At 45.5% G+C, this 25,727-nt stretch overlaps 1 protein-coding gene across 2 annotated transcripts in view; it reads right to left on the bottom strand.

The window, feature by feature from the left end:
- UBE2F (ubiquitin conjugating enzyme E2 F (putative)) overlaps nt 1-25,727 on the bottom strand; it is a 158,597-nt gene that overhangs the window by 117,431 nt on the left and 15,439 nt on the right. For both annotated transcript variants that reach the window (XM_038749771.1, XM_038749772.1), the window contains exons 2-3: nt 18,907-19,040; nt 1,277-1,306 (exon numbers count right to left, since the gene is read on the bottom strand). In XM_038749771.1, the coding sequence (XP_038605699.1) occupies nt 1,277-1,306; nt 18,907-19,024 (148 nt within the window). In that variant the 5' untranslated portion in view covers nt 19,025-19,040. The remainder of the gene's footprint in view (nt 1-1,276; nt 1,307-18,906; nt 19,041-25,727) is intronic.

Raw genomic sequence — 25,727 nt, 5'->3', positions numbered from 1 at the left:
GCAGTTGGTGAATAAACTCCTTGATGGAAATTTTTGAAGTTCCTCACCACCGCAGACTGTCTCTCTGTTTTAATAAACCTTGTCAGAATTTTGAGAGCGCTGTACTCTTTTAAAAGGTATTGTCTCCTCCCCTGACAGTTTCAATTGTGACCTGTTTTAGGGTAGAGAGCGATCTATGTATGTTGATTGTATATCTCCTCTGGTACCTAGAATAGCGCTTGGCATTCAGATTGCTTTATTAATAATGGTGATTTGATGAACTCATAAAAAACCTCTATTTAAATAAAACTTGGCTACTCTAGTGTTTGTAAATAAAAAACAAAAGCAGACCCTAAACCATAAAGACCAGCCCATCAAGGCAAACATGACCTAATGGAAACTGCATATGGCTGGGAGTCGAAGGACCAAGGTTCTAATTCCAGTACTGCCACTTACCTGTTGTGTGACCTCAGGCAAGTCATGTAACTTCCCTGTGCCTTAGATTTATTACTCTGTTTATTTATTTATTTATTTATTTTACTTGTACATTTCTATCCTACTTATTTTATTTTGTTGGTATGTTTGGTTCTGTTCTCTGTCTCCCCCTTTTAGACTGTGAGCCCACTATCGGGTAGGGACTGTCTCTATGTGATGCCAATTTGTACTTCCCAAGCGCTTAGTACAGTGCTCTGCACATAGTAAGCGCTCAATAAATACGATTGATTGATTGATTGATTGATTGATTTCCTCATCTGTAAAATGGGGATATAACACGCATTCTCCTGTAAGCTCGTTAGGGGTAGAGAACGTGTCTGCTAATTCTGTTGTACTGTACTCACCCAAGAATTTAGTACAGTGCTCTGCAAGTAGTAAGCGCACAATAAATACCACTGATTTACTGATTTAGACTGTGAACTCCATGAGGGACAGGGACTATTTTTCTATCCCAGTGCTTACCACATAGAAAGAACTTAAATACCACAATTATCATTATCATTAGCATTAGAGTTTCTGGAAAAGACTGATATTGTTTCCTAACAGTTAACTCTAAGAGCAATGACATTCACCCTAGACTGAAAGCCCCAAGTGGGACAGGAATGTGACTGATCTGATTGTGTGATATCTACATTACTGCCTAGCACATAGTAATTATTTAAATATCAAAATTATTATTAGACTATCTAGACGAACGAAATGGAGGCTCCTTGTTGGTCAGGGTTATCAGGTCCAAAATAAATCCTTATCATTCATCCACTTTATACTGTTTGAAAGTTTGGGTTTGGGATTCAATACTTACAAGGCAAATTAGCTTCAAGCTCGGCAACTTCTATAGAAAACAGAAAGAGATTATTGTTAGAACCAGTTAAGTATCGACTACAAAAATGAAATAAGCATCAACTCATAGAAGGCTATCCCCAAACCAAATACTGGCGATGTACCGTGCAATCGTCTCAAACAAAAATATACCTTAGGATATGGTAAGACGCAGTGAGCACTCATACTTTAGTTTGTTATCCAAGGCTATGCTATGCTTGCTTTTCTCTGAAATGAGGCAAATATGAATATGGATGACAAATATAACAAAGCGAGTGAATTCATTATTCTACAAAGTGGAAGAAAGCTGTAGACAACACTGAGAACTATGTTCCTGGTAGATAAACTGGGGGAATCAAAATAGTAGATTCTTCTTATTCGGGAGGCTGGTTCCTCCTGGACCCAAGCCTACAGATCACTGGATAAAGCGCCTGGGAATGCACCCTAGCGGTACAGGACACCATCCCTGCTCTTGAAGAGCTTGACGAGAATAGTGTTGGAGTCCTCTTCCAGAAGGGCAGACAACGTGCGTGAGGGAAAGGATCGTTGCCCCAGTGGATAGCTCGCACCCTCGGGCCCTTGCCAGTCAGCAAACAAGAGTACACTATCTTGCCGAGTGCACAGAGAAGCTTCTGCCATGCATGGACCCAAATTGACTGCCGCCTAGCACTGAAGCTGGTGGGCCAAAAGGCCGGGACTCGGCAGGCGCTGCCCACTATTTTTCAGGAGTCCTTCTAGACTGTAAGCTCGTTTTGGGCAGGGAACGTGTCTGCTAATTCTCCCAAGTGCTTAGTACCGGACTCTGCACCTAGTAAGCGCTCAATAAATACCACTGATTGATTGACTGTTCACTTCAAGGAAAGCCATAGATGGTTCAGCAGTCAAGTCTCCTGATTCCAAGAGCCTTGCTCTTCCCTTCAAACCAACTGTGTAGCTGACAGAGGAGACAGACACAGAATAAACTGCCAACAGAGGGATAAAAAGAAGGGAAAGTTGGAGAAGGGAATAAATAGTGCTTAGCTAGTTATACTAATGGAAAGCAATATATACAAAACTCTAAGCTCATTATGGGCAGGGAATGTGTATGCTAATTCTGTTGTATTGGACTCTCCCAAGTGCTTAATAAAGTACTCTGCACATAGTAAGCACTCAATAAATACCACTGACTGTGATTTTTTTATCCTTATAATTATAGTTATCATTATAACTAATAATGATGGTGTTTGTTAAGCTCTCACTATGTGTCAAGCGCTGTCCTAAATGCTGGAATAGATACAAGTTAACTGGATAGAGTCTCTGTCCCAAATGGGGCTCATGGTCTACGCAGGAGGGAAAAAGGTACAGAATCCCCATTTTACAGCAGAGGAAGCTGAGGTACAGAGAAGTGAAATGACTTGCCCAAGGTCACCCATCAGGCAAGGGGCAGAGCCGGCATTAGAACCCAAGTCCTCTGACCCTTGGGCCCACGTACTTCCCACTGGGTCACTCTGCTTCTCACAGACATTCTTTCACCACCAACCACATTGCGGGTAGGTAATGTATTTGTTTATTGTTGTACTGGACTCTCCTGAGCGCTTAGTACATACAGTGCTCCACACACAGTAAGCACTCAAATACAGTTGAATGAATGAACCACCTGGCTCTGCAGACTGACCCTCTTTGGTTTTGTCTGCTGATCAGGCTCATTCTGCTTCCTCTTCCAGCCAGGTGAAGGGTAACTAGGGACATGGATGGGACTGCTGTTCTGATGGCAGGAGTCAATAACTGACATCCGTTTCACTACCCTCCTGATTGAAGCCGCCTGACCACACTGGGCTCGTTGGCCCCAAGGATGCCCAAGCACCTGGTGCCTAAAAAGAATCAATGCTCCCTTTCATTCATTCATTCAATTGTATTTATTGAGCACTTACTGTGTGCAGAGCACTATACTAAGCTCTTGGGAAGTACAAGTTGGCAACATATAGAGCCGGTCCCTACGTAACAATGGGCTCCCTTGCACCTTCACCCCTGATTCTGCAATTTCTAAACTAGTACTTGAATGAAATGTAAAATAACTGTAATGATTAACTTGCCCTTAACTAACCAGAATAAAACAGGCCTGGATTTTATGGACTTTTTAAAATATACTTTAGCCATTCTGCTTGGCCTGTCAAGTATCTAAAAAAAAATCATTTGGGGAAAATTAATAGTTTTGTATGTAAAACAAAATTTTTATCTCACCTCTGAGCAGAAAGACATGATCACTGGCAAATTTTTTAAGCAGAGTACTGTGACAAGGTAGGTCAGGTACCCTCAGTTTAGCTGTCAGGAAGCATAGGCAATATTCAACCCAGCCCCATAGCACCTGGTATTTACTGAAAGCTTACTAGTAAGAGCACTGTACTAAGTGTTTGGGAGAGTACAATAAATCACAGTTGGTAGACATGTTCCCTGCCCACAAGGAGCTTACAATCTAGATATAAATAGCCTTATACACTATTATTTCCCCTACCCGAAATTTACTTTCAGATCTACCTTCCACAGCAGGCTGTACACTCTTTGTGGGCAGGGTTCACTTCTACCAACTCTGTTGGACTGTCATCTCTCAAGCACTTAGTACAGTGCTCTGCACACAGCCAGTACTCAAACATTCTTGACTGATAAGAGCCAAAAGGTTCAGAATTTGGTAGTGAAACCATGCAATGTGTCTGACAGTTAAATGACAATTGTTCAATGAACCTGAACACTGAATGCACATAAATTATTTTGCCCTCACAAACATAGAGTGGGCTTGCTCTTGTGAGAATGGAATTGAAACCATCACCCTCTGAGATGAGCCAAGATAAATGCCGCATCTTCAGTATGATTTCAGCAGCTCCTGAGTCTTGGAGCAGAACTGAAACATCAGACCAGTTTCCCTTATGGCACTGACCATTAGGGCTTCCCTACCACCTGGCACTATTAGGTGTCTCTGACTCTCAGGGAAAAAGGGAATATAGAGAATATACTTTCTTCACTGCTGAAAATGTATGCACGGTAACTTTATATCTTTGAAGTGAACTCCTTTCACTTCACTACACTCCTTTCTAGATCCAAGACTGGATTTTAGCAAAATCAAATAAAAAAAATCAAAGGTGAAAGAGACCAACTAGCCCAATCCCCTACTCCTAAGAGAGTACTTTAGCCTTTCACAACTGTTTTTTTTTTGGGGGGAGGGGGGCGGGGGGACAAGGAGATATTTTGCAAGGTGGAAATTCACAATCTCCCCAGGAAACTAATCCCCAGGCTCTATAATGCTAACAATAAGTGACAAACAACCAGTAAAGCAAAGTGACAATTTTAACAGCTTAAATAAGATAGATAGAAGGTTGAAATTTTCACTTCCGATTGCAAAAAAAATGGAGGCCCTAAAGATTAAAAACAAAAGCACATAAACAATTTATGACCACAGAAGCAGGCGACACAAACTGAAAAATAGACAAATTGGTGGGTTAAAGGAAGGAGACAAATAGGTCCAGTGGGTGAAAAGTCTAGTGTAGTGAGTATAACAAAAGAAATGAAAAAAACGTTATAAATAGTTTGATGTAAACTCTCATTTTAGAGAACTTTGCCCTTTTTTTTTGTTTTGTAACAATGAATACTTCAGAGTGGATTCTGAAGTCCAAATGTGTGCTGGTCTTCCTATTCTAGACCAAAGCATATTTTTATTATTTCAAGAGTGGGGACTGACATACGTGAGTCTGTCACATTCATCATTCAGTGAGTTTCCTACTCTATGGAATAGCAAAAGTGTGCTGGACAATTGTCCAGAAGTGAAGGGTTTCTCCTTCTCAAATCTTTTGCCATTTTCCACTTTAGCTCTAAGTCTCCAAACACTCCGAAACCTCAGAGAAGATGTTTTCAATCAGCATCTCAAAGGAACAGGGTCCTTTTCTAGTTCCCACCTGTGTGCTCTTTCCCATTGCTTAGTATAGTGCTCTGTACAGAGTAAGTGCTTAATGAATGATTCCTAATACTAAAAAATTTCTGCTGCTTCACTGTCAAGGCCAAAACTTTGTTCAGGCATCATGCTGAAAATCTTTATAATGCTGAACTTTTCAAATGAAGCTACTCACAAAATATCTCTAACAGCAGAAGATAGCTAATTTACCTTCCCAGGAAGAAGTCGGCTCACTGCTGGGAAAAAAAAAGACTTTAGCCAAAGCCCAACAAGATGAGGCCACATTGTGCTACTGCAACTTATGCCATAAAACATTTTTGTGCAAGGATCCAAGAAGACCTGCAGAAACGCACGGGTAGGCAGGACATAATATGCTGTGGGCAGGGAACGTGTCTGCCAATTCTGTTGCATTGTATTCCCTTGAGGGCTTAGTACAGTGCTTTGCACATAGCAAGCACTCAACAAATACTATAGATGAGGAGCAAGTTTAGATTATAAGGAAAAAAATTAGAGTGACAGTCTAAGTAAGGCTGGAGAAGGGTTTTGGGGTTTTTTTTTTTAATGGTATTTAAGCACTTACTACGTGCCAGGCACTATACTAAGCACTGGGGTAGATACAAGGTTATCAGTTTGGACACAGTCCATGTCCCATGTGGGGCTCACAGTCTTAATCCCAATTTTAAAGATGAGGGGACAGAACAGAGAAGTGAACTGACTTACCCAAGGTCACACGGCAGACAAGTGGCAGAGCCGAGATTAGAACCAAGGTCCTTCTGACTCCCAGACCCATACTCTAGCCACTAGGTCACGCTAGTTCTCTGGTTCAGATAACTACCTGGACAATGGTTTCTGGGAGGCTTGTAAGAGGCTAGAGTTTGGTCTGTGGGCGATCTCTCCATAACCACGGCAGGAAGAGGGGATGAGGAGGGAGGGTGACCATTATCTGGTTCCCACCAGTGTCTTTTACTGTTCAAAACCCCGTCTGCCCTGGATGGACCGTCAGTCTGACCCGGGAGAACATTTCTTATGAGCTTTGCAGCAGTGGGAAAAATAGCTAAGCCCTTGGATGACCAGACTTTCTCTCACAATAATAATAATCATAATGATAATAACTATGGTATTTGTTATGCACTTACTGTGCACCAGGCATTTTACTAGGTGCTGGGGTGGGTACAAGTAAATCGGGTTGGACACTGTCCCTGTCCCACGTGGGGATCACTCTCGTAATCCCCATTTTATAGACAAGGTAACTGTGGCACAGAGAAGAGAAGTTACTTGCCCAAGGTCACATAGCAGACAAGTGGTGGAACCGGGATTAGAAAAGAAAGGGAAAGTACAGTATCCTTCACTGCATTAGAACATAAATTGGCAATTTGTTCTTACTGTGGATGGTCTGAATTCTTTATGAGCAGAATTTTTTTTCCTTCAGAGCTGAATGACATGACAAAAACATAAACTGTTTCACCTTTGAGGTCTAGGTGAGGGTCCCTCAAACCTCAACAAATCTTTTTCTAATTGATTCAATGAGCCTTTCGGCTTTTTCCCAAGAGTCCAAAGGAACATTAATTACACACTGGTGCAGGTTAAATCAAGCATTCTGTTAGTACAAGGAAGTTTTGTTGATGTGCCCACAGAGAGTTAGGAGGGCAGGAATAAGCTTACCCTTAAGCTTTCCCTTGAGGTAGTTCCCAGAATGGGTGTACTGAAAACATCTATTAAGGATCCCGATCTAACTCCAGGGTGGCATGTCCCTGTGTTGAGGTCACGCCAACACCTTCCAGGCAAGGACTTCCTACTTTCCTCATCCTCTGCAAACTCTAGCCTCCTAAAAATCTCACCTCCTCCAAGAGGTCTTCGAAAGTAAGAATAGTAATAATAATAACCATGGTATTTAAGCATTTACTATGTGCCAGGCACTTTACTAAGCGCTGGGATGGATACAAGCAAACTGGGTTCGACCCTGTCCCTTGTCCCACGTGGCGCTCACAATCTCAATCCCCATTTTACGGAATCTCAATCCCCATTTTACGGATGAGGTAACTGAGGCCCAGAGAAGTGAAGTGACTTGCCCAATGTCACACAGCAGATATGTGGCAGAGCTGGCATTAGAATCCAGGTCCTTCTGACTCCCAGGCCCATGCTCCATCCACTAGGCCACACTGCTTCCCTTCCACCATCATCATCAAAAATGGCATTTATTGAGTGCTTACTAAGTGCTTGGGAGAGTACAGTATAACAGGGGTGGCAGACACATTCTCTGCCCACAATGAGTTTACGGTCTAGGGGATTAAGTCCTGTCTAAGCTCTCCTTTCCCCACCACACTCCCCTCTGTACTGTGTAGTGTCACTGTTTATTGTTGTATTGTACTTTCCCAAGCTCTTAGTACAATGCTCTGCAAGTAATAAGCTCTCATTAAATACAATTCAATGAATGATCCCTTTAAGCACTTTGACATTAACTCCAGCCCCATAGCACTTCCGTAAATATCTTGTACTCTACTTCCCCTATCTGTAATTTATTTTATTGTCGCTCTTCCCCAGCTCAGCATAAGCTGCTATGGGCACGGATAGTGCCTCCCAATTACTGTTTTGTTCTTTCCTGAGTTCTTAAGAACAGTGCTCTGCACACAGTAAGTGATGAAATATGACTTTCTAGATGGCAAGCTCGTTATGGGCAGGGAACGTGTCGGCTAATACTCTTGTATTGTACTCTCCCAAGCCCTTAGTACAGTGCTCTTCATGTAGTAAGTGCTCAATAAATACTACTGATTGATTGAATGATTGGGTACTCGACTGCTCTGAGCCTGAAGGTGGGAGGAAGGCCCCCATGGGTGGCCTCAGGAATGGTCTTGCCTATTACTCTCCAAAGCTAAAAAGCAGGGAGCATGGGTGTACGTCCTCATCTGTAATTTATTCTAAGGCCTGCCTCCTGCTCTCGACTGTAAGCTCCTTAATAATGATGGTATTTGTTGAGTGCTTACTATGTGCCAAGTACTGTTCTAGGCACTGGGGCAGTTACAAGTTAATCAGGTTGGACGCAGTCCCTGTCCCACATGGGGCTCAGAGGCTTAACCCCCACTTTACAGAGGCAAAGAGAAGCAAAGTGACTTGCCCAAGGTCACACAAAAGAGAAGTGGTGGGGCCAGAATTAGAACCCAGGTCCTGCTGCTCTATCCAGTTTGGCACACTGCTTCTTCTTGTGCGCGGGGACTGCGCCTACCAGTTTGTCATACTGTACTTTCCCAAGTGCTTGGTACAGAAAGCTCTCAATCCCATTGACTGATTAATTGATTGAATGGTTTAGGTACATATCTATCATTGGGAGGAGGGAAAAATGAATCTGGGTGTAAATGGGCCGGCAGGGAGGAATTTCTTATCCTTTGTTCCCCATCTTTCAAACAGCCAAAATTCTAAGTTTGAATAGATCGACCAATATACTGGAAAAACTTTTTCCCTGTTGTCGATCTAAAAAGGAAATGATAGTGCTACCCTGTAGTTGCTAAACACCTGGATTTAATTGCCACCATCAACTGGGAGATCATCCTAATGAAGCTGCATGCTCTCGAAATTTACCATTAACTCAGGAAGCAATTATCATGTCATCTCAAAAATCACACTGTCTGGGAAATGTGTCCAAACAAGCTGAATGTTTACAGGCCTGAGTAGCTGCTGTTTTTCACTTCATTTACAGTCCTGTTGTACTGAAAACCCACATGGACACGTGTCCATGTCAACAGCTGGCCTGTCCCCAGCTCTGTCCTGATGGGAAAAACTCCTGATGCACCTTCTCAGCCCACAGAAACTTGGGGTTACTTGGGTTCCCCAGATGCTCTGAACACAGTAAGTGCTCAATAAATACAATTGAATGAATGATGATGGGGATCAGGTGACATCGCTGTCTGGTGACATTGTTCTGCCAAGCAGTACAGTGCTCTGCACATAGTAAGCACTCAATAAATACCACTGACCAATCGACTGATTGGGCTCTGGGGGGTTCCCTAACGATCCCAATAGGGGTTACTTCCTCTCCTCTACTCCCCCAGAGGTTGTAGGTTGGGGTTCTCTCTGTGCCCTGCTCCCATTTCTATCTAAACTCCAAAAACAGGTCAAACGGCTCCTTGACTCTCCTCTCCACCAACTCTCTTCTGGATCTTCTGCAATCTGATTGTGGACCCCTCTCCAGTCCATACTTCACTCTGCTGCTGGATCATTTTTCTACAGAAATGTTCAGGACACATCACCCCTCCCCTCCAAAAGCTACAGTAGTTGTCCATCCACCTCCGCATCAAACAAAAACGTCTCACCACTGGCTTTAAAGCTTTCCAACACCTTGCCCCCTCCTATCTCACCTTGCTTCTCTACTACAACCCAGCCCACACACTTTGCTCCTCTAATGCTAACTTATCACTGTGCCTCCATCTCACCTGTCTCGCCACCAACCACAAGCCCATGTCCTGCCTCTGGCCTGGAATGACCTCCCTTCTCACTCTTACTCTCCCTCCACCTTCCCGCTTCAAAGCCTTATTGAAGGCCCATCTCCTCCAACAGGCCTTCCCAGACGAAACCCTACTTTTCCTCATCTCCTACTCCCTTCTGCACCGCCCTGACTTGCTCCCTTGGCACTTCCCCCTCCCAGCCCCACAGCACTTATGTACATATCTGTAATTTTATTTTATTTATTTGCATTGCTTTCTGTCTCCCCACCTCAAGACTGTAAGGTCATTGCGGGCAAGGAATCTGAGTGTTTACTGTTGTAATGTACACTCTCCCAAGTGCATAGTACAGTGCTCTGCACACAGTATACACTCTATAAATATGATTGATTGTATGAATGAATGCACGAATGACCCCTTGGCCCCACCCAATCTGCTCCTTCCATGGTCCCCCATGACCTCCAAAAGGCCAATGGTCCAGGGCACTAAGCTCGATTCTGGTGGCCCTTAACCTCTCAGGGGCTTCTGACACCAAGGATCCCTCCCCTTCCCTCGGAAAACTCCTAGACCTTACCTTTGCTGACATGGGGCTAACCTGGTTCTCCTCCTACTTCTCTGACCATCCTCCTATCAACTCTGTTATATATTGTACTCTCTCCACAGCACTCAGTAGAGTGCTCTGCCCACAGTAATCGCTCCATAAATACCAGTGATGTATTTTTCATTCTGGCTCCTCTCAGCCTCTCATCCTCATTCAGCGGGGTCTGTTCCGAGTCCTCTACTCCTCTCACTCTTCCCCCTTTCCCAGATAGATTGACACCTCCACGATTCTCCATCCCAGAAGCCCACACGCTTAGGGTGAGCCTCGACTCCAATCCATCTTTCCACTGTCACGTTCAGTCTCCTCCCACCAAACCCTCCTGGCTCACCCTGCGTGGCTTTTCCCGCATCCACTCCTTCTGCTGCCCACAAAAGGCCATCACCCAAGCTCGGCTCCTAGTACCGCTCAACTATCAGTGAGCTGTGATCTTTGTGTGGCGCCGTACTAAGCGCCGTGGTAGATCCGAGATCACCAGCTCCCACATGGGGCTCACAGTCTAAGTAAGAGGGACAACAGGCTTTGAATCCCCATTATGCAGATGAGGGAACTGAGAGGCACAGAGAAGTGACCTGCCCATGGTCCTCAGCTGACAAGTGACGAGGCTGGGATTAAAACTCAGGACCTCTTATTCCCAGGCCTGTGCTCTCTCCACTAGACCTCACTGCTTTCTCTGCTGCCTGCTAATTCTGCAGTATTGTACTCAAATACCATTGATTGATTGATACTGCTTCAGCCTCCAGCCTCTCTCCTGGCCAAAAGCTACTAAGACTGTGATCCCAATGTGGGGGTTGGACACAGTTCATGTACCTTGTATCTACACCAGCACTTGGTAAGTGCCTGCACGGTAGTAAGCACTTTACAAATACCACACATTATTATTATTACTCCTGCTCCATGGATCGCTTTCTTGAAGGGTCACCTGGTCCAGGTCTCTCCCCTGCTCCCCGTGTGCCTCCACAGCAAACAAGAACCCCTCCCAATGGGCCTTAAGGCTCTCCCACAACTAGCAGACTCCCTGTCCGCTCTCTCCTCCCAGCTCTGCCCCAGTACACTACCTTCGTTCCTCCCAAGCCAGCCTTCTATCTTCTCTCACTCTTAATTTCACATATTCAAACCTTCCTAATATCGCATGTGCTCCAGTAAGACTTCCTTGGCTAATCCCCCAACAACTTGAACTGGATAAATCCATTAGCCAACTATAGCACCTAAGAAATTATTTATACCCCCCCCCTCCCAAAATTTATATAGAGCTAACACTCTAATGGGAAACAGACACACAAATGTTTGCATCCAGAGTGATCAAAGCAAATAACTGAATATATTGATTCAATATTCAATATATATATATATATATATATATATATATGTTCAATATATATATTCAATTATTTGCTTTGATCACTCTAGATGCAAATATTTGTATGTCTCCCACTAGAGTGTTAGCTCCTGGTGGACAAGGAATGTGTCTTTATTCTACACTGTGTAAGCACTTAGTACAGTGCATCACAACAAGTAGTAATTCAATAAATACTATTACTACTTGCCAATCCTCTACACCCCATATATTCTGTTAGATCACTCTCCCTCCCAAGCATGTGAGAAGAAGTGTGGCCTCGTGGAAAGGGCACAGGCCTGGGAGTCAGAGGACTTGGGTTCTAATTCCAGCTCTGCCACATGCCTGCTGTGGGACCTTGAACAAATCACTTAACTTCTCTGTGCTTCAGTTTCCTCACCTACAAAATGAGAATGAAACTCTTGTTCTCCCTCCTTCTTTGACTGTGAGCCATGTGGGACCTGGTTATCTCGTACCTACACCAGCACTTAATAAAGTGCTTCACACAGAGTAAGCACTTTAAGACCACAATGCCAGTACACAGTAAGTGCTCAGTGAATATGATTGATTTTCTCTCCCCAAGTATTTGCCAAATTCAGTCTGGTAAGGCAGTGATCGGAGGCATCCAACAGACTACCTCTCTCCCCACCTTTGTAGACCTACTATAAGGAGACCTACTATAATGAGAAGGAGCTTGGCTCTGTATGAGAAGCAACGTGGCTCAGTGGTAAGAGCGTGGGTTTTGGAGGCAGAGGTCATGGGTTTGAATCCCGGCTCTGCCAATTGTCAGCTGTGTGACTTTGGGCAAGTCACTTAACTTCTCTGTGCCTCAGTTACCTCATCTGTAAAATGGGGATTAAGACTGTGAGCCCCCTGGGGAACAACCTGATCACCCTGTAACCTCCCCAGCACTTAGAACAGTGCTTTGCACATAGTAAGTGCTTAATAAATGCGATCATTATTATTATTATTACTAAAAATCACACCTCCTCCGAAGGCCTCCCTGACTAGGCCCTCACTTCTCTCATTCAACCTCCCTTCTATGCTGCCTATGTTTGGATCCATCCCCTGCTCAACGGCCCTTGGAAATACATTAGCGCTTACAAAAGTGCTCAGCGCTTAGAAAAGTGCTTGGCACATAGTAAGCACTTAACAAATACCATCATTATCATATCCCTATTCTCTCCCTTCCCCCCTCATTAGCAATTGATTTTAATGTCTGTCTCTCCCTCTAAATTCTGAGCTCCTTGAAGGTAAGGAACATGTCTACCAACTCAACTGTATCTTTTTTTTTAATGGTATTTGTTAAGTGCTTACTAATGCCAGGCACTGTACTAAGTGTTAGGGCAAATAGAAGCTAATCACGTTGGACACAGTCCCTGTTCCTCCTGGAGTTCACAGTCTTAATCCCCATTCTACAGATGAAGTGACTGAGGGAAAGAGAAGTTAAATGACATGCCCAAGGTCACACAGCAGACAGTGGGTGGAGCCAGGATGAGAATCCAGGTCCTTGGATTCCCAGGCCTCTGCTCTATCTGCTAGATCACTCTGTTTCTTACTCTGTCTAGTCAACATACTATTGTCTATGCACTTCTCTTGAGAGGAATAAATAACTTCTCAAAAGTATAGCATGTGCCCCCAGAACATAAAAAGTGGTGGATTCTCTGTCCAATCAGAGCATTTTCTTGACATTAAATAATTATTCTTGATCCACTGGCCTTGATACTGTCCTGAGCTAAAAAATGACTCCTACCACCCATGGAACTCCATTCTAAAACTGATCAGAAGGATGTGCCTGAACACAAACCAATACTGAAAACTGGTTCCCTCAGCAATAAGAGCTGGTATGGGAAGTGGTGGAGGGGAGAGGGGAGGACAGGACACCAGCAACTGCTGGTGCTTTGAACAACTGTTGTTGTTCAAAGGAGGACTGTCTTCCCTACCCTTTTAGGCATTCATTCATTCAATCGTATTTATTGAATGCTTACTGTGTGCAGAGCACTGTACTAAGAGCTTGGGAAGTACAGATTGTCAACATATAGAGACGGCCCCTACCCAACAATGGGCTCACAGTCTAGAAGGGGGAGACAGACAACTGAACAAAACAAGTAGACAGGTGTCAATACCATCAGAATAAATAGAATTATAGCTATATACACATCATTAATAAAATAGAGTAATAAATATGTACAAACGTACAAATATACTCAAGTGCTGTGGGGAAGAGCGAAGCAGGTAGAGCAAAGGAGGGGGGGATGGGGAGGAAGAGGAGGAGAGGGAAAAGGGGGGGCTCAGTCTGGGAAGGCCTCCTGGAGGAGGTGAGCTCTCAATAGGACTTTGAAGGGAGGAAGAGAGCTAGATTGGCAGATGTGTAGAGGGAGGGCATTCCAGGCCAAAGGTAGGACGTGGGTCAGGGGTCGACGGTGGGATAGGCAAGAACGAGGCACACTGAGGAAGTTAGTGGCAGAGTAGCAGAGTGTGCAGGCTGGACTGCAGAAGGAGAGAAGGGAGGTGAGGTAGGAGGGGGCGAGGTGATGGACAGCCTTGAAGCCAAGAGTGAGGAGTTTTTGCTTGATTTGAAGGTTGACAGGCAACCAGTGGAGATTTTTGAGGAGGGGAGTGACATGCCCAGAGCATTTCTGTACAAAGATAATCCGGGCAGCAGAGTGAAGTATAGACTGACAGAAGTGGAGAGAGGCAGGATGGTGAGTGGTCAGAAAGGAGGCTGATGCAGCAACCCAGTCAGGACAGGATGAGAGACTGAACCAGCAAAGGTAGCGGTATGGATGGAGAGGAAAGACACCCCATGCTGTTCTTTTGGTAAGGCCAACTTCAGGTTCCAAGAATCAAACTTGGAGATCTCCAAGGAGCAGTGGAAGGAGGCTGAATGGCTGGAGAAAAAGATTGTACTGGCTCCTTGAGAACCCACCGAGTAAGATCTTGCTTAGTGCTTCGGGGCCTAGTGGACAGAGCAGAAGCCAGGAGTCAGAAGATCATGGGTTCTAATCCTAGGTCCACCATTTGTCTACTGTGTGGCCTTGGGCCAGTCACTTTACTTATCTGGGCCTCAGTTACCTTATCTATAAAATGGGGATTAAAACTATGAGCCCCCTGCAGGACAGGGAGTGTGTCCAACCCTGCCCCGCCGTTGATCCCTGGCCCATATCCTACCACTGGCCTGGAATGCCCTCCGTCCGCACATCCGCCAAACTAGCTCTCTTCCTCCCTTCAAAGCCCTACTGAGAGCCCACCTCCTCCAGGAGGCCTTCCAGACTGAGCCTCCCTTTTCCTCTGCTCCTCTCCTCCCCTCCCCATCACCTCTACTCCCTCCCTCTGCTCTACCCCCTTCCCTGCCCCACAGCACTTGTGTATATACATTTTACTATTCTATCTATTTTATTAATGATGTGTATATATCTATAATTCTATTTATCTATCTTGATGCTATTGATCCCTGTCTACTTGTTTTGTTTTGTTGTCTGTCTTCCCCTTCTAGACTGTGAGACTTGTTGGGTAGGGTTTGTATCTATCGGTTGCCAAATTGTACTTCCCAAGTGCTTAGTACAGTGCTCTGCACACAGTAAGCACTCAATGAATACGATTAATTGAATGAATGAATGAATGAACCCGATTTGTTTATATCCACCCCAGAGCTTAGTTCAGTGCCTGGCACATAGTAAGTGCTTAACAAAAACCACACTAACAAACGACAGAGAAAGAATTCTGGATGTTAGTAAAAAATTGAGGAGCACCACTCCAAATCTGGGGCAATGCTGTTCCCTAAATAAATACTTTTTTATCTCTATTAATGTCTGTCTTGCCCTCTAGACTGTAAACTTGCTGTGGCCACGAAACATGCTGCTTATTCCCTTGTATTGTACCCTTCCAAACACTTACAACAGTGTCCTGCACAGAGTTAAGTGCTCAATAGATACTACTGCTTGATTGTTTGATTGAAATACATTGTTAACACAAGAGAGTGAGAGAAACCCTACTGATTCCAAACTTCCTCTAAGAAAATCTGCAACATGGGTTAAATTAAGTCAACGAACTCTCCCAAGTTCACAAATCACAAGGATTCTGGTTTCCTGTTGATGGTGAATCAGTTTCGCTTTTCCTCACTGGAAAGCCAAGTGTTCTGGGGATTCAAAATGGGCTGTTGGAAAACACAAACACACTAACCTAAATCACCCTGGTATAAGGGCAAAGATCATTCAATCAGGGGTATTTATTCAGCACTCATTGTGGTGCAGAGCACTGTACTAAGGGCTTGGGAGAGGCCAGTGCATCAGAGTTTGTCACCACATTCCCTGCCCACAATGAGCTTATACTCAAGAGATGAAAAAATAAGGAGAAGGAGGAAAGCAGGAGATTTAATTAGGTAATGGTGACGATCTGGAGACAACGTGAGATTGATGCACCTGGTCAGAAATGGAGTCCAAATCCTCTTTGGGTAATAGGACAGTGGGAAGGAAGGCACACAAGGTAGGCCAGCACTGGACCAGAATCCCAGGTGCACATGCCGGACGCTTCCCCTTTGGCTTGTCTCCAGCTTGGGGTGACCTGCTGTGACTCTGTCATCAGAGCTGGCTGGGTGGGTGGGCCAGAAGGGGGGAAAAGAACTGGTCGAACTGTTTGAAAAGGGTTTGCCACGATCACCCCACACCAACTGAATCCAAAGGCCCTCTGCTGTTCACATTTCAAAGACAAGGGGGCTTCCAATTGGGCTGATGAGGAAAGGATTTTCTGTGATCAGCAGGGACCACGGGAGGAAGTTCAGAAAGGTGACCAACACCAGTTGGAAAGCCATAATTTGATGTAAAGAGGCAACGTGTTATGCTAAGTCTTAAGCGGGTACTCTTTGCCAAGCACTGTGAGAAACGTGGGGTGAAGTACAGAGAATGAGCTTGAGGAAGTCTGAGTCACATCAAGATTCCAACAGGACATCCTGTCATGATTTGCATCGTCTGTATTGGTGTGTGTTTGGGGATATTACAGAATTCCGCCGTGGCTGAACCGGAACACGAGGAGCAGCATGGTCTAGTGGGAAGAGGCCGAGCCCCAGAGTCAGAGGACCCTGGTTCTAATTCAGTCAATCGGATTTACTGAGTGCCCACTGCGGGCAAAGCACTGTACTTGGGAGAGTACAATACAACAATAAACATACACATTCCCGCCCACAACGAATTTACAGTCTACAGGGGGAATCTTATCCCAGCTTTGCCATTTGTCTGTTGTGTGACCTTGGGCAACTCACTTAACTTCTCGGTGCCTCAGTTTCCTCATTTGTGAAATGGGGATTCAAAACCTGTTCTCCTTCCTACTTATACTGTGAGCCCCAATGTGGGGCAACAGAGAATGTGTCCAACCTGACCAACTTGTATCTACCTCAGCGCTTAACATAGTAAGCATTCAACAAATACCATAAATACATGCCTCAGCTCTTAGTACAGTACCTGACAGAGTAAGCGCTTAACAAGTACTTTAAAAAAAATGGAGAGCAAGGACCTGTGTTACCTTATCCGTGCCTCAGTTTCCTCACTTGTAAAAAGGGGATTAATTACCGATCTCCCTCCTACTTAGACTGTGAGCCCTATATGGGGCAGGGACTGTGTTCAACTTGCTTATCTTGGACCTACCACAGTGCTTAGTGCAGTTCTTGGCACATAGAAAGTGCTTAACAGCCCAATTATCATTTTCATCAATAACTTTCATTATCATCAACAACTTCCTGTTGAACGTCTGTTCATCATTTATTTGATGGCTTTGGCATCAATGCTCTTATTCTCTTACCAACCTATGCTTGGCAATGTGTCCCTTTCCCTCCACTACGAAAGGACTGTATCTTTCACCTCTTTTACAGGTTCCAAGGCCCTAGTATATAATAATAATAATAATAATAATAGTGCTATTCATTAAGCAGGTGCTTAATGGGGTTGATGATGGTGCTCTCATTCTTCACTTAGAGGCCACGAACAGAGAAGGGAAGTGACATTAGAAGAGAATGTGGTGCTCCATGAGGGGCCTTTGGCCCCAAGTACCATGTGACGAGAGCCCCAGGAGGTTGAGTGACAGAGGGCCCAGCTACGAGCCGCAAAATCCCTGGTTACTCCGAGCTACCATTCTGTGATGGTCAAATCAGGGTCCAGAATGGTAAAAGGGAGGGGAGACAGCACCCAAACCAGATTAATACTGTGATTTGACACAGCACTTTAATTCCAGAAAGTACTCTGACATTACTTAGCTCATTTTCGTCCTCCCAACGTCCCTCAGAGGTAGTGAAAGGTGGGTATTATTACTCTCATTTGCCATTGAGGAAACAGGCACAGAGCATCACACGGCAGGCAGGTAGTAGAGCTGGGACTAGAACCCAAGAGTTCTGACCCTTCCCATTACACCATACCATTCCACATGACTCCAATCCCTCTGTCAGTGACTACTTCTGATTAGTCAGCCATCCAGAAACACAAAACATCTGTAGCCATTACATCACTACTATTGTAAATGCTTAACGAACACATTATAATACATTATAAAGATATCTGTTAAGCATTTACTCTCTGTCAAGCACTATTCTAAGCACAGGGGTAGATACACTGTAACCCTGTCGGACACAGTCCCTGCCTGACATGGGATTCACAGTCTAAGCAGGAGGGAGAATGCGGATTGAATTTCCAATTTATAGATGAGGAAACAGAGGCCCAGAGAAGTGAAACGACTTGCCCACGGTCACCAAGCAGGCAAGGGGTGGAGCCGGGACTGCGAGGCCCGGGTTCCTTCCATTAGGTCACACCACTCCTCATCAATAACTGCTACTGGAAAGGAGTCCTTTTGGACAAGGTGTTCCGGCTGACAGAGCACAAGGACCGTCAAAAGCAGGGCAACCTAGCACCCCTGATGAACGTGTGAAATTTGGAAGCATGAGAAAATGGCTCCCGCTGTACGGGGACTAGAACTACCACCACTTATTCTGTTTTTAACCCTCCTTAGAAAATCGTTCGGTGCCAGGTGGGTTTCCATCTGAGGAAGCAAAATTTAGTAGTAATAATAATAATAGTATTTGTTCAGTACTTACTATGTGCCAGACACTGTACTAAGCACTGGGGTGGTTACAAGCAAATCGGTTTGGACACACTCCCCGCCTCATGTGGGGCTCACAGTCTCAATCTCCATTTTCCAAATGAGGTAACTGAGGCCCAGAGAAGTGAAGTGACTTGCCCAAGGTCACACAGCAGACAAGCGGTAGCTCTGGGATTAGAAGTGCCTCTCCGCTCATTGTAAAGGTTCTGAGAAATCCAATTTGGCTGAAATACAGGATGACCATTACCTTTGACAAGCAGTTTATCTCGAACAGACACCCTCCGCGTGGAATCGGAAGCTGGATTGGAGGCTCGTTGGCCCTTAACTCCGTCATCCCGCTTCAGTTTGCTTGCCAATGTGAGCATTACTGCTGTCTTTCACCTAAAAACAGAGGCACGAGGATATGGTTAAGCTCACAGTACTATGGAAAAACAGGAGGAGCTTTACTTCAACTAATGAAAAGCTGTAGATCACAAACTTGGGCTTCCCTGGAAAATCCAACACTTTCTCTGTGGTCAATGGGTACCTCACTAAAATGTCAAGTCAACAGAGAATCCCTAGAAACAAATCTGTATATCACACCAGTTGCCTTCTGAAATTCATGGGGGCTTGGTGAGTGGACAGGGCATGAGGTTGGTAGCAGTGGCCTAGTGGAAAGAGCCTGGGCCTGGGAGTCAGAGGGCCTGGGTTCTAATCCTGGCTCTGCCAACTGCCTGCTGTGTGATCTTGGGCAAGTCACTTCACTTCTTTGAGTTTCAGTTTCCTCATCTGTCAAATGGAGATTAAATACCAGTTGTCCCTTCCTCCTAGGTAGTTAACTTGTAAGTACCCCAGCAGTTAAAACAATGTTGGACACATAGCAAGCATTTAACACTTAATAACAATAATAATAATAATAATAATGGTACTTGTTAAGTGCTTACTACGTGCCAAGCACTGTTCTAAGTGCTGAGGTATATACAAGTTAATCAGGTTGGACACAGGCCCTGACCCACATGGGGCTCACACTCTTAATCCCCATTTTACAGATGAGGCAACTGAGGCACAGAGAAGTGAAGTGACTTGCCCAACATCACACAGCAGACATGTGGTGGAACTGGGATTAGAACCCATGATCCTCTGATTCCCAGGCCCATGCTCTACTCACTAAGCCGCCATAATTACATAATTGTCAGAATGATGATGGACTCTTCAGAATACACCTAGCCAGCTGTGACTCAATCGGCAAAAAAGCACACAGCCTTATTTAAAAATTGTTTTTGTTTTGTTAAGTGCTTACTATGTGCCAAACACTGTACTAGGTGCTGGGGTAAAAACAAGCTAATAAGGTTGGACACAGTTCATGGCATGGCATAGTGGATAAAGCATGGGCCTGGGAGGCAAGTCATGGGTTCTAATCCCGGCTCCACCACTTGTCTGCTGCGTGACCTTGGGCAAGTCACTTCATTTCTCTGTGCCTCAGTTACCTCATCTGTAAAACGGGGATTGAAACTGTGAGCTCCACTTGGGACAAAGACTGCGTCCAACCTGATTTGCTTGTATCCACCCAGTGCTTAGAACAGTGCCTAGCATATAATAAGCACTTAAATACCATAATTATTATTATGTGGCTACTCTCCCATCCTTCCCAGCAGTGTCCTCAGAGGAGCTCTCCTCCCTCCTCTCAAGTGCTACTCCGGCCACCTGTGCTTCTGACCCCATTCCCTCTCATCTCATGAAATCTCTCGCTCCATCCCTTCTCCCCTCCTTAACTTCCATCTTCAACCGCTCACTCTCCACTGGTTCCTTCCCCTCTGCCTTCAAACATGCCCATGTCTCTCCCATCCTAAAAAAAACCCTCTCTTGACCCCACCTCACCTTCTAGTTATCGCCCCATCTCCCTCCTACCATTCCTTTCCAAACTCCTTGAACGAGTTGTCTACACTCGCTGCCTAGAATTCCTCAACAACAACTCTCTCCTCGACCCCCTCCAGTCTGGCTTCCGTCCCCTTCATTCCACGGAAACTGCCCTCTCAAAGGTCACCAATGAACTCCTGCTTGCCAAATCCAACGGCTCCTACTCTGTCCTAATCCTCCTCGACCTCTCAGCTGCCTTTGACACTGTGGACCACCCCCTTCTTCTCAACACGCTATCTGACCTTGGCTTCACAGACTCCGTCCTCTCCTGGTTCTCCTCTTACCTCTCTGGTCGTTCTTTCTCAGTCTCTTTTGCAGGCTCCTCCTCCCCCTCCCATTCTCTCACTGTGTGGGTTCCCCAAGGTTCAGTGCTTGGTCCCCTTCTGTTCTCGATCTACACACACTCCCTTGGTGACCTCATTCGCTCCCACGGCTTCAACTATCATCTCTACGCTAATGACACCCAGATCTACATCTCTGCCCCTGCTCTCTCCCCCTCTCTCCAGGCTCGCATCTCCTCCTGCCTTCAGGACATCTCCATTTGGATGTCTGCCCGCCACTTAAAGCTCAACATGTCGAAGACTGAGCTCCTTGTCTTCCCTCCCAAACCTTGCACTCTCCCTGACTTTCCCATCTCTGTTGATGGCACTATCATCCTTCCCGTCTCACAAGCCCGCAACCTTGGTGTCATCCTCGACTCCACTCTCTCATTCACCCCTCACACATCCAAGCCATCACCAAAACCTGCCGGTCTCAGCTCCACAACATTGCCCAGATCCGCCCTTTCCTCTCCATCCAAACCGCTACCCTGCTCATTCAAGCTCTCATCCTATCCCGTCTAGACTACTGCATCAGCCTTCTCTCTGATCTCCCATCCTCGTGTCTCTCTCCACTTCAATCCATACTTCATGCTGCTGCCCGGATTATCTTTGTCCAGAAACGCTCTGGGCATATCACTCCCCTCCTCAAAAATCTCCAGTGGCTACCAATGAATCTGCGCATCAGGCAGAAACTCCTCACCCAGGGCTTCAAGGCTCTCCATCACCTCGCCCCCTCCTACCTCACCTCCCTTCTCTCCTTCTACAGCCCACCCCGCACCCTCCGCTCCTCCACCGCTGATCTCCTCACCGTACCTCGCTCTCGCCTGTCCCGCCATCGACCCCCAGCCCACGTCATCCCCCGGGCCTGGAATGCCCTCCCTCTGCCCATCCGCCAAGCTAGCTCTCTTCCTCCCTTCAAGGCCCTGCTGAGAGCTCACCTCCTCCAGGAGGCCTTCCCAGACTGAGCCCCTTCCTTCCTCTCCCCCTCGTCCCCCTCTCCATCCCCCCATCTTACCTCCTTCCCTTCCCCACAGCACCTGTATATATGTATATATGTTTGTACATATTTTTTACTCTATTTATTTATTTTATTTGTACATATCTATTCTATTTATTTTATTTTGTTAGTATGTTTGGTTTTGTTCTCTGTCTCCCCCTTTCAGACTGTGAGCCCACTGTTGGGTAGGGACTGTCTCTATATGTTGCCAATTTGTACTTCCCAAGCGCTTAGTACAGTGCTCTGCACATAGTAAGCGCTCGATAAATACAATTGATGATGATGATGATGTGGCTCACAGTCTTAATCCTCATTTTACAGATGATGTCACTGAGGCCCAGAGAAGTTTAGTGGCTTGCCCAAGTTTACACAGCAGACAAGTGGCAGAGTAAAGATTAAGCCTAGGTCCTTCTGACTTCCAGGCCCATGCTCTATTCACTAGGCCAGGCTGCTTCTCTTTCATGCTTTTCTCCCTCCTCTCCCTCCTCCCCACAGTACCCAAAGAAGCTTCTTTGGTCAGACACCTTCACTAGTGATGGCATAACCCCAGCAGGAATTCTCCTACTTCTGGCTGCCTCACCCCACTGTAGTGACGTCTGGATCATCTGGGGTATGAGGAGGAGAGAGGAGCTGAAAGCAAAACTGAACTTCGGGAAGATAAACGGAGTCAAACAAGCAAGAAGGAGAAGACAGATGTTGGGGTCGGGGCTGGGGAGGAGGAGAGGCTATGGAAGAGACGGTTAGGAAGGGGCAGGAGGAGATAAGGCACTGGGAAGATGAGAAGCATTGATGAGAAGTGAAAGGTGGCTGCTCTCCCTCCTGCTTAGAGTGTGAGCCCCATGTGGGACCTGATTAGCTTCTATCTACCCCAGTGCTTAGTACAGTGCTGGGCACACAGTAAGTGCTGAACGAATCATTACTGCAATCATTACTATTATTATTAGTTCACTCATTTATTCAAACGTATTTATTGAGCGCTAACTGTGTGCAGAGCACTGTACTAAGCACTGGAAAGTAAAATTCAGCAACAAAGAGAGACAATCCCTACCCATTGGGCTCACAGTCTAGAAAGGGGGAGACAAACAACAACAAAACAAAACAGACAAGTGGACAGGCATCAGTAGCACCTGACAGTTACTCTCCCCCGCTTCAAAGCCTTATTGAAGGCACATCTCCTCCAAGAGGCCTTCCCTGACTGTCCTATTTTTCATCTCCCCCTCCCTTCTGCATTTCCCTGACTTGCTCCCTTTGCTCTTCCCCCCTCCCAGCCCCACAGCACTTATGTACATATCTGTAATTTTATTTATTTCTACTGATGTCCGTCTCCCTGGCTCTAGACTGTAAGTTTGTTATGGGCAGGGAATGTCACTGTTTATTGTTATATTGTGCTTTCCCAGGTGCTTGGTACTCTGGGCACAGTAAGCGCTTAATAAATATGACTGAATGGATGAAAGCTATAACACTGAAGGGCCACAAGGGCCCCAATGAAACCCCAAAAGCATTCCAAACGATGCTGATTAATTTATTGAAGATGTGAGTGCCAGTGAAAATCAACCAATGGTATACATCTCTCTGAGGTGGAACCTAAATGGTTTAAAAAAAAAATCACCAAAAAACTCCTTCACTGGATGAACTGTCTGCTAAGCGTGGAAATTTGGGGGTAGGGTGGCTCTGGACAGAGGGCAGGCCCAAGTTGGGCATCCCCCCAACCCACAGTATCCATACTCTGAGGGGTACTGAGGTCCAGGGTCCCCCTCCTCCTTTGGAATGTCCCCAAAAGCCAAGGAGGCCATCCCAACCTCTGCACTGTCTGCCTGTGATTCACTCATTCATCGTATTTATTAAGTGCTTACAGTATGCAGACCACTGTACTAAGTGCTCAGAAAAATACAACACTGTGATGACAGTGCCCGATGACCACTCCCCTCCCTCACCAACTATGGCTCAACACAAATATTTGAATTTGTCTCCGTACTGTTCTGGGGGTCATCCTCCCGCGCTGCAGGTTGTGAACCCTTTCTGGGACAGGGACTCTGTGTTCACTGATCTTCCTGTGCTTTCCCCAGAGCTTAGCTCAATGCTCCCCACATTGGAGGCAATTAGAGAAGCAGCTTGGCCTAGTGGTAGAGCTCAGGCGGGGAGCTCCGCCGCTTGTCTGCCATGTGACCTTGGACAAGTCATTTCACTTTGTGCCTTAGTTATCTCATCTGTAAAATGGGGATTAAGACTGTGAGCCCCAAGTGGGACATGGACTGTGTCTAACCTCATTATCTTAGTACATTAGTATATTAGCTTAGTACAGTAGCTGGCATATTAGTAACTGCTTAATGAATACCATTTAAAGAAAAGAAAAAAAGATTATAAATGTTAGCAAAAATAAAATCTCAGGGAATTCAGAAACTTCAGTACTTGCTACAGGTAAACCTGGAAGACAAATAATCTAACTCCAGTTCCCTGAAATATATCGTAGTTTCTCCTGTCCAATATCACTCCTCTTCCTGCTTCTTACCATTGGCTTTAAGGCAATCAGCTCGCCCCCAGCCCAACTCACCGATCTCCTACTACAGCCTGCCCTTTACACTCTGCTCCTCTAGCACCAGCTTACTCACTGTGGTCCGATCTCATCTATCTCACCGCTGACCCCTTTCCCATGTCCTCTCCCTAGCCTGGAACTCCCTTCCCCTCAACATATGCCAGACGACCACTCTCTCGACCTTCAAAGCATTACTAAGGTCACACTTCCTCCAAAATCCCTTCCCTGATTAAACTCTACGTTCCCCAGCTTGCTCTCCTTTCTGTGTCATCTGTGCACCTCAATCTGGACACTTGATATTCACCCCCAACCCCACAGCACTTACGTAAATATCTTTAAATTATCTATTATAAATTACTTATTCATATTAATATCTGTCTCCCTCTAAGCTCATTAACAGGCCGGGAACGTGTCTGGTAACTCTTTTGGATTGTACTCTCCCAAGCACTTCGTACAGTGTTCTCCACATAGTAAGCACTCCATAAATACAACTGATTGATTGTAGAGGAAGGTTGTAGAGTAGAGGAAGGTTGAAAAGAGTTAGATGTTTCCTCCCTCTGCCAAAAAGGATGAACATTGTTTCCATCCATCACTTCAAGACCATGGCAGCGGAAAATGGCCCATTCTCTAAGCCAGGATGGGTTAGTGTACAAAGTTAAGAACGATGAACCTCACTTGCTCTTCCAAAACAGGAATTCTCTCTTGGGCCAAAGGCACAGAGTGTTTCCTGGAAGTATGGAAAAAAAAACTCGGCCATTTCTGCACAAAACCAAGGTTTCATCTAAATCCAAAAGACCGCTTATGGGTTAGGGAAGCAGAGTTGCCTAGTGGAAAGAGCACAGGCCTCGGAGTCAGAGGACCTGGATTCTAACCCCAGCTCTGCCATTCCCTGCTGTGTGACCTTGGGCAAGTCACTTCTTTGTGCCTCAGTTCCCTCATCTGTAAAATGGGGATTCAATATGCCCCATGTGGGATAGGGACTACATCCAACCCCCAGTGCTTAGAACAGTGGTTGACACAGGGTCAGTGCTCCACTTAAGAAAAAAAATTACTGAAATCCCGGGAGCGCTAGAGGATTCAATCCTCTCTACATTAATAAAACTTATGTCAAAGGTTTGTGCATATTCCTGTTCCCCCAGCATAGCCCCTTGGCCCTGTTTATACTGGCCTGGGCAAATGACAAGAAGTTTGGGCAATGGGCCCCATTAGCAGGAGCCAGAGGATTTGGAGGCATTTGGCTTGGCTCAGAGAAGAAGCAGGAGATACCTGATCCATGCTCAGGCTGAGGAAGGGGGAAAAGTTCAGGCAGTGGCTAGTGTGAG

This window comes from Tachyglossus aculeatus, chromosome 7 (genome assembly GCF_015852505.1).
Source record: "Tachyglossus aculeatus isolate mTacAcu1 chromosome 7, mTacAcu1.pri, whole genome shotgun sequence".
NCBI lineage: Eukaryota > Metazoa > Chordata > Mammalia > Monotremata > Tachyglossidae > Tachyglossus > Tachyglossus aculeatus.
The sequence above is the reverse complement of the archived record's forward strand: the minus strand, read 5'-3'. Positions and strand labels throughout refer to the sequence as shown.